This window comes from Camarhynchus parvulus, chromosome 4 (assembly GCF_901933205.1).
Source record: "Camarhynchus parvulus chromosome 4, STF_HiC, whole genome shotgun sequence".
NCBI classification, from domain to species: domain Eukaryota; kingdom Metazoa; phylum Chordata; class Aves; order Passeriformes; family Thraupidae; genus Camarhynchus; species Camarhynchus parvulus.
The window spans coordinates 24,229,827-24,243,889 of NC_044574.1; the positions used below are offsets into that span (position 1 = coordinate 24,229,827).

At 40.7% G+C, this 14,063-nt stretch overlaps 1 protein-coding gene across 1 annotated transcript in view; it reads right to left on the bottom strand.

The window, feature by feature from the left end:
• BEND4 (BEN domain containing 4) overlaps positions 1–14,063 on the bottom strand; it is a 31,793-nt gene that overhangs the window by 5,343 nt on the left and 12,387 nt on the right. The window contains 2 exon segments of the mRNA XM_030948261.1: positions 1,782–2,022; positions 5,337–5,428. Coding sequence (XP_030804121.1) covers positions 1,782–2,022; positions 5,337–5,428 — 333 coding nt within the window.

The window sequence follows — 14,063 nt, forward strand, 5'->3', positions numbered from 1 at the left end:
AATTTGCACTCTCTGCTATGGTGGAAAGGCATAATTAGCTGGGTTGAGAATTAGCCAGACACTTGTTACCTTGGCTTGTAAATGAGTGGGAGCTAGTGGCCAACTCTCAGCACTGGAGGAAGTTGTCATGTTCCCACCTACACACAAAGGCCCAAGGGGAGAGCTGTCTACCCTGCTTTCTTAGCTGGTCATTACATACTGCACATTTTGGCTTCCTCTTCAAGCTTCTTATAATTAAAGAAATTACCCTTTCTCTTTCTCCCCACGAGCGCTCCCCATGTTCTGTGTGTCCAGGACCTCAAAAAGAGAGTGGCCACAAGCAAAATTCCATGTACACGTGCATTTACTATTAGTCTTGGGAGGCAGGTGAGAGAAAGGGGAAGAAAAGGGTATCAACACTGTGCTTGTGCATAAATTATTAGGTGATACTTAAACTTAGTAAATGCTAAAGTGCTTATTTCCAGCCTTCATTTTCCAGAAGAACTTCTGGGCCCCTGCTCTGTCTGGACCTCTGCAGCACAGTGTATGATGGATTTGCCCTCCAATTTAGCTCTGATAGAGTTCTGGTAGAGTCTCATACAGCAGCTTAAAAGATTATTTTGTAGTACAAAAAGTGCTTGTTTGCCTAATTTGTCTGTATGTTAAATCTGAGTTCATTACCTGGTTACATCAATGTTGTACTCTAACCTCAAGCCTTATCTACTTAGCTTGTTGGATTCTTCTACCCTAAATGGGAAGAGGCTCATATATCTGATGTGTATAATCACTTTGGACTCCAGTTGGATGAGTGAAAATATTTTTATCACTGACTGACCACAATATAGCTTTTTACATTGCATTGATTAGTAAAACATTCTTGAGGTTAGTTCAACCAAAATTTCATGTATATGCTCAAAAAATACTATAAAGCTAACTATGAGCTAATTAAAGAAATAATAAGCATATGCATTTGTACAATGCAGATGTCAAAACTAAAAACATATTTTTACTTTGGCTTTAAGAATCCTGTTTTGTATGTTTTATTATAAAGCTCGTTACCAGCCTTTTCAAACAATTTTAAGAAACCAAAGTACACAACATTCTTTCCAATCTGTACCCTTTCTGTGCAATATCCTGACTCTCTAACACTGTGAAATGCTTGCAAAACTCCCCTTCCTTTTCAGGCCAAACATGGGGGAAAGTTGTTCTCTCACATTTTCAGGCAATGTTTCATCAGTATGCCAAAAAATAAGTGGAATTCTGGACAACACACTTATGTATACTTTGTAATTAACCTGAAGATATTCTTGACCCTAGAAGATGTTTTCAAACCTACTCTGAAACTCAGCTTCTAACTCCAATGATGCACTGTGTTCTTGTGCATCAAGTTAATATACTTGTCTAATAAGGATTAGACATTAGACTGTAACTATTCATTTGATTAATTTTGCTGTGTATTGCTGTTAACAAATTACCTGAGCTTATTATAAAATAGTGTAATCAGGAACGTCTGGTTTTGCTTCACTGCTTTTTAAAGTGTATTAGTGTCATGTGCCCTTGCATTTGGGTCCTCTCTTAAATAAGAGGCCTTGTTTTTTCCCATCAAAAACACCCCAAACACATATATTATACATACATACACACTTGTATGTATGTATGAAAAGAAAGTGGAGGGTTTCTGGGTGCTTGTCACCTGCCTGCGAAACCCCTTCTAGTTCAGCCAAAAATGCTTCTACTGAGGCAGAGCCAATGTGGTGAAATGAGATCACATGTGGTGGACACTGAGCGAAAAGATGCAGTACCTCTGAGACATGTTACTTTAACTGGATCCAGAGGACGTCTTTCAGGACCTGTCTCTCCTGACTGCACTGACCTTTTCCTTTTCCCAAGGCCGCATGAGTACTTAAGCTCATCGGTTGTGAAAACAAATCTGATGAGATAGCGGAGGAGCCGTCGTCCGTCTTTCTTGGAAGAATTTACAGCCTCATCCCACTGTTTACTAGTGATGTAGACAGGGTAGTTGTTCAGCAACTGCTTACTCCCCTGAAAAAGTGAAATATTTCTGTTGCTTATTTTACAAGGCAAATAAGTGAAGATGTCAGTTGCAATAAAAGATACGTTTTTAACTATCCACCATACTGACAGTGAAACACAACCCAAAGTGAACACTTAGTTATCCTTACAGAGAATGAGTACTTCTAAAATTACATTTCCATTTTCTAGAACTCAGATTGGGTAAGGTACGATGAATACATTTTGAGAGGTGTAGCTATTGAAAATTTCCACTTTCACAAGCAGGTTAAAAAGAGTTAAGAATCAGCAGCTGGGCATACTATTTAAGTGTAATGTTTCTTCTTAAAATGGTAAAATGCATAAAAAGGGTCTTTGAAGAGCCTGATCAAATGGATCACTTCATCACAGCTGATAGTTTCCTTCAGAGGCGACTCTTTTGGTCTATTTTTATAATAAATTTATTACTTCTGTAGAACACACCTGAAACTTGACAGCAATTATGTTACTGTGAAAAATGTAAAGAAAATAAGTAAAGCAACTATGAAAACTAAAAGCTTCATTATTATTAATGAATGCTATATTAACCCAAATTATAGCTTTAAAGAAATGCCACTGTGTCAGCTGGAAAGAAATTTTGCTTTTAATCTTCATAATTTGTGTGCTTCAATATTCCAACATTAAATGAATAGTGTAGGACTAATTATGGGGATTCCTGTAATCCACACACATTTATAAGCCCTGTTAAGTCATTTGTACCTCAATTGTATTTAATTCTTGTTGCCCATAAAACGCCATAGTTCAGGATTACCCAATTAATGTAAGATGGTACTGTTAATATACTTGAAATAATTGAAGTACAAAATAAAAACCCAAACCACACCCTCCTAGAGACTCATTCACTTTTACAGTGCACTTCTTTATCAAAACACATAAATCTGATAGCCCAATTAGTGAACTCTTTGTGTAGCCCTGAGGTTTGACAGGAGCCTGCAGTGAGCTAGAGAAACCCAGGTCTGATGCTCAGGGAGGTGCTCAGCCACATGCCACACTTGTGGGCAAGTGCTGCAAAGTTCTCACTTCCAGGCCTTTGATATCTGAAAACTATTTTAAGGACTACCCTTGCCTTCTTTCACATATTTATTATAGCATCCTGGGAGACAGCTTGAGAGCATCTTTGAAGTTTTCCTCAGGTATTTGTTTTTAATTTTTTTGTGAGTTTGATAAAATATGGAAGATTGAATTTAGTGAAGACTGTGCTGAGATTATCATTAGATAATCTGTATGATCTAGAGTCACACCACCTCCCAGTGGGGTTAGCATCACTGGGGGCTCAGCCTGTGTGACTGTCTCTACTTGTTTGCCTTGCTGTAAGCTGCTGGCAAAGACAGCTGTGGACAAACCCAAAATGCTGCAAAGAGCCAAAATGTAAGGGAAGAGATGGGCTTTGTCTGTCTGAAGAGCCACTCCTTCCCCAGACACCTCAACACTTCACTCCCCTGTAGCTGTAAATTCAAGCTCTCACCCCTAAGAGAAAAACCCTTCACCTGTAGTCTAGCCCTGTTAAATTTGGGGCTTTCTCTTTGCACTTTGTTTTCTTCTCCTCACATCACCGCAAACAGGTCAGGGTCAATTCCTGCCCCTCCATTCATGACACAGGCAGCTGCTTCAGTTTTTGCCCATACATGATCCCCTGGGAAGTCAGTAATATGTCTGAAGAACTCTGCCATGGAAGAACATTACAATCCATCCAGTCCAGCTCCTTGTCCCTTCCAACACTGTGAAGGAGCTGGGGAAGGAAGAAGAGCAGAGGGGCAGCATGGAAAGCTCTTTGGAGGTAATATATTCTTATGCTGAAGTAATTGTGACCACTCTGTCCCAGGGGAGCTGGCAGGAGTACTCCCTTGGCTTGTTCCACTGCATCAGTAAATAGGACCATGTGATCCTCATGCTGGTACTTAATTTTTTTTCAGCAGCTAGTTCACATCCCTTTTATATAAAGAAAGTTATTTTCCTACCTTTAATTTCTGAAGCCTATTTTTTTCCTATTAAAAAACCCTTTAGTGAAGCAATGACCATTCTTACTGATCCCACTGCAAAGTACAAGCTGCAGGTGACTGTAGGTGCTGCCTTGCTTTTAAGCCCTGCCAGGCCTGGCTTATGCAATGCAAGCCCATAATGGCACAGGGTTAGGCTCCAGGCTTGCTCACATGCATTACGGACAGATGCTCATGGGTGGCTTTGCTAAGCAGCAAGCTATCCTAGAAGCTATTCTGTGTTTATATAGATAGCATTGATGAAAATAGGGTGCAGCAAGGCCCAACATCTAGATTTCATGAGAGCTCACGTTGCTATTAACTGAGGAGAGGGCAATAAATTTTGCGTAACTCCTCAGCCTCAGTTTTATAACACTTCTCTCTTGTTCCCCCTGAAATGCTGGATATTTTTCCTCATTCTTCTCCAAGGCACGATATAGTGTTATGCTACTCTGTTAAACAATTACTGGATTCCTGCTACACATACACTTTCATTGCTTCCTCAGAGAGTAAAGCACTTCTGGGCAAAACATTCTCACTAAATATATGATGTGGTTTGGTGTGTCCAGCAGTCATTAAACTAAAACAAACATAAAACCTCCCAGAAATGAAAAAAAGCAGACTCTGAAGGAAGAACCAAAAATACAAACACATCTCTGCTTGTATTTGTACATGATGAAATTTATGAATAAAAGATTAATATCAGTGTGTTTAATTGAATAAAAAATTCTGTCACACTGTGACAAGCTATTCCTTGTGAGACATTACAAAACAGCCTCAGTTTTTACAGTACTTGAAAATTTTAGTTAAGCAAAAGAGCATTAAAAAATGGAAAATGAATTCTTGGAATATACTTGAATGATAACAGCTAGTGATAAATATAAATATGTATTTATCAATTTGCACAGGATAAAACTGAATGAAGGAGCAAAGTGATACACACCCTGAACTGCAGCATGCCATGTGCAGCCACTCTCAGTCACGTAGCTACAGCTGTCACCAGGTAGGCCTAGCCCAAAGTCTACCCACAAATATGGTGTTTCTGAAGAAAGAGGAGAGAAAAACTACCCAAAGCAAGGCAAGCACACCTGGTGCTGATGGAGGGAGTTAGGTGCTGCTCAGTAAAGTAATTCTAGATGATACTAATGATGTGTTTCCTCCATTTAGGGTACTACTGTACTTAAGAATGTCTTTTTACTGTACTTTTAACCTGTCTTTGTTACTAAATGCCTACTGATTTATTTGCCTGCATGTTTGTAATGAATAATCCAGCATAAAGAGATGCAGCTTAGCGTTTTCACTGTACACTACCTCGGTTGGGTGGTCTGTTGGCTGGGGTACCATGAGCTGGTTGTGATGCTGAAGTACAGTCTTCAAATAATCTAAAACCGTCTGGCAGGGCACTGCATGAAACAAATTGCAATTACTGTACATTAGCTATAAAGCACAAAATAGAACAACAACATTAAATCAAGCAGTGTTCCTTAGTATCTCTATGTCTGTGAGATTTATTTCAAATAGGAAATACTTCTCATTTTGATTTGTGAAGATATTTCATTTAATAACTGTACAAGTATTGTATTGCCTATACTGAGATCTCTGAAATTACTTTTATTTTTCTGCCCACTAGTTTTCAAAAGGTTTTTTCCCAAGTTTGAAATTATAATTACTCCAAGTACAAATTAGGTCAGCAGTAATGATAGTAAGAAAAAAAAATCTGTAAATACTCTAAAAATTCCAAACCATACAAAGGAGGAAACATTTATTGGACCTAAATAATGCATTGATTAACATGTAAATATGCAAAAATGTTTTTGAAACTACAGTCTGATTAAATATACTAAGGAGATTCAATGACTCGTATACTCCAATTTCTACTCCCTCCCTCCTCCCAAATTTATTACAAAACTAGGTGTTAGGCAAATTGCTTTATTTCTCTTTGCCCTCATCCTCCTCCCTTTCCATTCCCATCACTCTTATCCATTTCAGTAGTGCTACCAACATCCTATTCCCTTCTGTTGAGGTGATAGGTTAATTAGGGATGATTCAATTATGGGTCTCTCTTAAGCAGATGCTGCCACATCCCTGATTAACTCTGGAGTATTTTTGAAATACAGCTCTTTTCTCCTGAGCCTGAAACACCATAGGAGAATTAAACAGATATTAATCCAACATTACAACTGACTTGTGCAAGACTAAATAAGCATAGTTTTTAAGGTACTTTATGACTTTCACATTTTGAATGGGTTGTTTTTGTATTCAGATTTAATCATAGCTTCAGCTCAAAACCCAGAAGAAATATTTACATTCCTTTTTTTTAAAATTAATTACTATTTCTTGGCATTTTATCATTTCTTTTCTGAAAAAAATGTGGTGTTTTGGGCTTTATCTTAAGCTGGCAGTCTGGAAGCAAGCACTGAAATATCTGAGAATGTCTGAAGGTGGGATTTATGGGTATTTTGCCCTCTTTCCTTGGCATTCACACCACACAGCTTACTATGCCCCTGTCTAGGCAGACAGGGTGCAGAACAAAATTACTCTGTGCAAAACAGACCCTTTACTGTGGGATAAGAGGAGTTACATCCAGCAGTCTGCACACAGAGGTCATGCAAAGTGCCTGATATGATGAATAAATTTCTATGTTATTGCACCCCACGTCGACTTCTCTGTAAAGACAACCCATCAGTGTATTTACTCCTGCTTCTGTTTTTGCACACAGTAAGTAATCTCACTGCAGGCTATCCAAGGATGTGTTTACCTATGTTCTTCCAAGGGGATGGGGCTCAATCGAGGAGACAACAGGAAATTACTTAACCTGTTGTGTCCCCAGCAGATGAAGTGCAGCTCTACTTGAGCTCTGTGCTGCTGATAAAATGCCATCTCATTACCACTGCGAAACATGGAAGTACTAAAAGCTGGCCAAAGCTCATAAAAATTTCTATCCTCATAAAAGCAGCAATGTTTTGAGCACAACATTGTTTTTTTAATCATTGTGGTGACTGGAGGATGCTGATCACTTCTGACTTTAAAGCCATGACACAGCACAGCTTGCTGTTGGTACAAATAACCTCAACCTTTCAAACACCAGGTGCTACTTGCAAATCCAGACTTCTTGGGCTGCAATATTAACTGAAGCCTAGGAGAAACCACAAAGAGGACAGCATGAGGTGGAGAGTCAAAGCTTTGGTTTTGCTGCTGTGTCCCTCTTATGGCTCTGCAGATGTTCTCTTTGCTGAGAACTGTTTCCTCCAAACCCTTCAGGAAATTTAACTTTATAAGAGCCTGGGGGTCCCAGCTGGGAAGATGACTAATCATTTAAGTCTATTAGTTTATTTGTTCTGTTTATCTTTGATGGGGTCTCTATAGGGTTAACAAGCATAGCCCCATGGGCTGACACTCTGCATGCTTATGCAGGTATCCACTATCAGGACATCACCAACAGGGATTTGTTCTTACTCTAAGTAGTGGGAGAGATACCAACATTGAGATAACACTTATTATGATTTAGTAGAAAGCCTGTGGGGAGGCAGTAATTTTCCTGCCCATTGAGGAAGAAGTTTCCACAGCCTTTACTTTCTGAAAGTGCCAGTCTCAGAATGGACACTGGAGATGGCAAAGTAGCCTGGCCTGCAGAGAATGAAAGGGTAAGGTGTTTGCAGGAGCTAAAGGGCAAGGAGGAGGAGGGCCCACAGGGAACCTGGTGTGCCAGGGAAGATTGGTCTGGCTAAGATGTTAACCAGGACACATGCAGGAGTTGGCAGGTGTTTGCTGTCATTGATCCAAGTTTAAGACATTGTTGTTATGCTGGAGATCTGTATGTTGTAACAAGTGCTTATTCAGCACAGCTTGTCACAGCTTTCTCTGCAGAGAATCCTAATTTCTAATGAACAGTTGAACAGTGACTGTTGTGGTCACACCCTGTGCCAATGACAAAATCCAGGCTATGATCTCTCAGCCCGAGCTGCCACACAGCACAGCGACTCCCTGGACTAAATCCTCCTTGCAACAGACAGCATCAGTGGGTAAAACACCACAGAACTCAAGTGGTCATCTCCCAGTGATGCAGTTTCTACCCACAGGAACATAAACCTTATTTCAAGCCTGCATTTTGTTTTCCTTCAAACTGGGGTTTACAGAATTTTTTGGAAAAGAAATGGAAAATGCCTGTTACTTGTTACATACTTAATGGAGGTAATTTCTCCATTTTTTCTTTGCTAAGCCCAGCACTGACCTTCCAGGGGTGCTGGGCTCCTACTAAAAGCAGAGTCCCTACACCTCCTTACCTGTGTGTACAGCTGATGGCCGTGGGTGTTTTGGCCAAGCTCTGCATCAATACCCAGGCAGAAAGTCACTGCGACTTCCCAAAGCCTTTCTCAGTGCACTGAAGGCACTCAGTGCCTTTCTCAGTGCATTTCCCAGGGGCTGAAACCAAGCAGAGCCGTGTTCTCTGTGCCCCAGTACACAGAGATCAGCCAGGTCTGTCACCTCACACCTTCCTCTCTCACAGCTACCTCTGCACCTCTTGCAAGCTGTAAGCAATGACTGTGCGCTCATGGATTAAAGTATTAAAAACATGGGCTGTGAACAGTTTCACAAAAAACATCCCTCCAGAAATTCAACTGCATCATGGCAGTTTTCCCAAATTTCCCGAATACAAATATATTTGTATTTTTAAATCATGTTTTGTAATTTGATGTTATGTAACACCCTGAATATCTGCAATACTCATCAACCAAACTTTTCATCTCATCAAAACCATAATTTGGCAAGATGTAGCCTGGCACTAATGCCATTATTCTGGTTTAGCACTCTATTAATTGAAGCTGGCATCAGCTGTACAATTAGTTTGTCTGGCTCAATATCAGGCCAACAAAATCACCATCATCCAGGACATCTCATATCCTTTTAAAAAAAAATCAGATACTATTTCCATCTTTCAGTCTTCTGAAGCACCCAAAATATTACAAAGCATAAAGGAAAATGATGGTCAGAATTGTAATTTTCATGTTGGGGTTAGCTCCTGAAGTGAGTTGTCCAAACCTCCAGGTTTTGAAAACATCATGCTTTGGTAGCAGCTGCCTTGTGCCTTTGGTAATAAGTTGATGTGCACTTAAAAGCTGTGGTGTGCAAGCAGCTACTGCTCTCCAGTGTCCCAGCACTGGGAGGGAGCTGGGACAGGCACTGAGGCTGCAGTCCCACATGAAGCTGCTGATGAATGTATGGCAACACCCAGAGTTACAGTGGAAAGGGAAAATATTACTGCCTGCTTACCATCACCATTATATTGGTGTGACTGCATCATGCTACCCTTCACAAGTACCAAAACAGAAATATTCAATGAACAGTTCCATATTATTGATAAAATCTATTTCTGTCTGATAATGGTCCAACACTGTTGTTAGGATGTCATATTTTTCCTCTATTTTGCCAGGGAAAAGAAGCCTTCTCTAGACAATGCTCCATATTTAATGTTAATCTGACCCAGCTGCTTTTTACACACCACCATTAACTTCCCCTTGAATCTATTTGTTATGTTTCTAACCCTTCCTTTACTTTCCCTCTAAACTGGTTGGTTTTGTAAGCAACATTATACTTTTCCTCCTAGATAGTCTTTTGGGGCCTTCAGTGACAGGTTTTTAATGTTTCCCAATTATCATTCACTCTATTTTTTTTCTTTTTAAACCTTTGCCTCTAATAATTGTTTCCAAATTTTTATGAAGAGCCAAGAACATCCCTATTATTGGTTAGAGCTGGGTTTTTGCTCATTATAAAGGTTACTGGGACACAATCACTTACATCACTTACACTGATATCTGTCACAATGAGAACTCTCATTTATCCACCCAAAAATCCACTGCAGCCTCCAGTGTAAAACATTCCAGGGCTGTTTACATTGCCAAAGCACAGCACTGTGAAGAGATGCTTGGGCTTGCTGTAAATACAGCACATCTCCAAGTAAATAAAGTGTCTCTCCAACCTCTCCTGCAGCATCAGATAGTCCCAGTGAGATGGGATGGCTCACCCCAGTTTGGCTGTGTATGTCTCTGCAGTGGCCTCAGCCCCATAAACAGACAGTAAGAAATCTGGTTATTCTGTAATCAATAAGATATTGTGCTCTGTAGCTGACACTGGCTAGTATTCCTCTTGGTGCTCTGCAGAAGATGAATCCCTTAGCACTCGAGACCATTTACCTCTGCCTCACCAGAGGGGAGGAATATTGGGAAGAGTGTACATCTACTCCACCCTGCTCAGGCCAGCAGCTGTTAGCTCAGCCTGGCTCAGCACTGCACTGTGTCCTCCTTCACTTGACCTTGAGCGAGGCTTCTCTCCGGGTTCATTGCAGGGCATTTCTAAATTGATGCTCGACTGTCAAAAAGATGTAACAAATGATAGGGAACGTGCTGACGAACCACAGGGCTGTGTGAATTTCTTATAGCATTAATGGAGATGCCTTTGCTGCCTGAGATTTGGACAAGTGTGCATGGCTTGGATTATTTTAGCTCATACGGTCATTTATTTCAATAGTCAGCTGAAAGCCAGCAAAAGCTGCATGGATGGTCCAAGAAGACGAGTTTGTTTGGGAGTGTGATGGGCTGGAAAAACAGCAAGGGGCAAGAAGAGACAGGGGAGGAACTCAAGAGCCTGCAAATTTGGATATTTGTGACTGGATGGTAAAATAAAACCAGCACTCATTTGTAGCAAAAGCATAAAGCAGAAATCAAAAGAATTGACACAATGTGTAGGAGGGTGTTAAAGATTTCCTAAACTGACCTACATGCCAGCTGAAAACAGGGAAGGGAGAAAAATTCAAGCAAATATCCCATTACTTTAAAAATCCCTCTCAGCTGTGTTTTCCAGGCAAATAATTTAATTTCTATAAATCTGCATCTGAAAAGCCATTGTACTTTTAATTTTCTTTTGCAATAGATTTCTTCCAGAAAAAAGAATGTTCCCCTCCCATATGCCCTTGGGATATACACCTCTGCATAAACAACAGATTAAAAGAGATAAAACAAGGCAGCTGTGCATCTCATTTAAGTGATGCTGCCACATGCTCCTGTGGCTTTTATTTTTGTCTGTGCTCTCTCACTTTCCATCTACTCATTAGAAGGAGCCTCCTCTTGTGATCCCATTCAGCAGTGAAGTCTTCCCTTTGGAAGGCACATCCTCTGCAAACCCCTCTAGTACACTTTTCCTCCGCTGGTAACTAACAGGGAAACCAGGAAGTCCCCTGTGAGAAGGGACAGCAGTTTGTGTCACTAAAAACCAAATGTTTACTTGGCAAAGGCCAAACCAAAGCTGAGACCTGGGAGTTCATCCTTGACAGGCTGAACTGCAGCTCCCTACAAAACTCTAACCAGCTCTGGTTTCCCAAGCTGGCTGAGAAACCTGATCTCCCAAATTCTTGTGGGTTTGTATCCAGAAACACAGAGAAAACAGATAAAGCAAGCCCTGGTCTGCTGCAATTACATGTTTCAGTAAGTTTTTGTACTCAGGTTGCTTTTGCAAAGTAAGCTGTCACCCCCAGCAGCAAGCAAAGCTGTGCTACAAATTCAAAGGGGTTCTTGTGCCAAACACTGGGTGACCGTGCTCGAGGCTCTCTCTTCTCACTGTAACTTCACACTTTGAAGCTGAAGAGCAGAACGAGGCCACAGATCAGACCAAAACATCCAGAACATCAAGGGAAACCAAAGAAGTGGTTAAATGTGAACATCAAGAAAAAGGACAAAAAAAGGACATGAAAAATTGTTCATCATAACCCTTGATGGCTGCTTTATCTATACTGTGGCTGGGGTAGGCTCTTTGGAAACATGAGGCTCTGAAAGTATAAAGGAGACAGGATTTGTAGGGAAAAGTAATATCTTTTATTATATCATCCAATAGCCAGGAAGAGGAGTCAAGCCTTGGGCATACAAAACCTCCTGGAAAACTTGTCTGACTTTTCAATTACATTGATATTAACTCTACCTGCAAATCCCACTTTGCTTTCGCTACTTCCAGACACCATAAATGCAGCCTCTACAGGTGACCAGGACTCAACAATTGAGGGGGCTTTCCTTCCCCATCCCTCTGCTATTTGCTGGAGTATTTTTTGCTGCTGGGCTAACAAAGTAAGAATAATCATTGTATTTGTCACACACTGCTTCCTATACTTACTAAATCATACCTTTTCACTACTTTCAGGCTGGTTTATCCAAAACCATGCTGCAAAGCTGGGAGCACCAGGGGACAAACCCTAACTCAGGATTACAGACCTTTGCTTTCATAACCTGGAAATATTTTCCCCCTTTCAGATAAAAAAAGTGTGAGAAAAATCATGCTGATAATAATGAAGAACTATTTAATATCCTCATGGTCAAAATCCATGTCTTATATGCAGCTCCACAAATGTGTCTTTAGATTCACTACTGGGAATGTATCCCAGCCACAGTAATTTCTATATAGAGGAAAGAAACTAGGAGACACTTTTCTTCTCATGTGGATGGATTACTTTGTTTTGCTCTTAATCATCTCAAAACCTTAAAGAATCAATGATGAGTTTGCCAAACTCCTTCCAGGAATTACCTAAACTTCAATTATTTTCCAGAAGAAGACATGATAACACACCAAATGAAAATGCTTCTCTTCTGTTCAGTTGAACTGAAAACTGAAAATGCTTGGTTAATATTTTGTCCTAAAAAAAAAATGTTCTGAAAACTGGACAAGTTGAAAGAAGTTGCACTGCTTTAAACCCCAAGCACTGAAATACAAATTTTTCTTCATTTATTCTACTGCTGGAACAATTAAGTTTTCACACAAATTTAAGTATTGTTTCAGTCAAATCAAATGGGGTTTTTTTGAGAAAAAAAATCTACCCATCCAGCAACCAAAATATATGGGATATTTTATCCATGTAATCGTTTCTCTCCAGTGGTGATCTGCCAAAGAGTGATGCTAGGCTACAGGCAAAAAGATCCTACAGAACTCAAGGGCTCTACAGCAACAGGGCAGAGTCCTGAAAACTGAAAAATCTTATTTTCTGTGTCCAAAAGCTACAGGAGGATATGTCTTCTGTAATACTTGTTAAAAAAAGAAAAAAGTGTCATTGCCTTTACATCTGCAGAGAAAACATTCTTTTTTGTGGTAGCCTCTTTGTGAGCCTTGCTTTGCAAAGCTTGAGGCAGAGATGTATAGCGGCAACTATTTTTAGATCGCAAACTCTCATGGATTTTAAAAGGGCTTTTGCATATGGAAAGTAAAAAAAAGAAATGCAAAGTATTTCAGGAGAAGGATAAAATGATTCATATTATACAGCAGAAGGGAGGGGTTGGTGCTTTTCTATTCGGCTGGCAGAGTTGCTAGCGGGAGCCTCAGTGACGGTGGGGAGGGCAGGGTGCACACTGCCATCGCCCCACAGGGTCCCCTGCCAGCCTCAGCCAGCAGCTCTGCACTCGCTCCCCAAGGATGGGAAGAGAAACCACCACGTAAAAAAAGTCCTGCCCTTTCAGTGGCTCGATGGAGACCGTATGGCCACCTCCACACTCACCTAGCTGCCCCCTTGGCTGCCTCTCCACCATGCTCAGTGCCCTCCCTGGCCCAGCGGACGGCCTGCGCGAGGTGGATGAACATGCCGGGAAGAAAGTTTGTGCTCTGAGATTGCTTTGATGTGATAGATAGTGGCAGACAACCCTGACACTCTGCAGAGGGCTTTCTGTCTCCACCCTGAGGCATGCAACATCTTGATGGGCCAAAAAAAAAAAAAAGTACAGAGAGAAAGCTCCTGTTTACGTACAGAGCTGGGCATCACAGAAAAATTTCTGCCAGCTTTTTTGGTAATAGAAGCTCACAAGAGCAAAAGGAACACTAGAGACGAAAATAATTAAACATTGCCTTTAGCTGATTTTTGATTAACTTTGCTCAGTGGTGGCTGTGTGACTTCCCGAGGATTTCTGTTCTACCATGTAGCAAAATCTGAGGGACTTCTGTGGCTCTTAACACTTCTGCAAACACATGGGTCACTTCAGATCTATTTGGATATGTCACCAGAAAGCAGCAGAT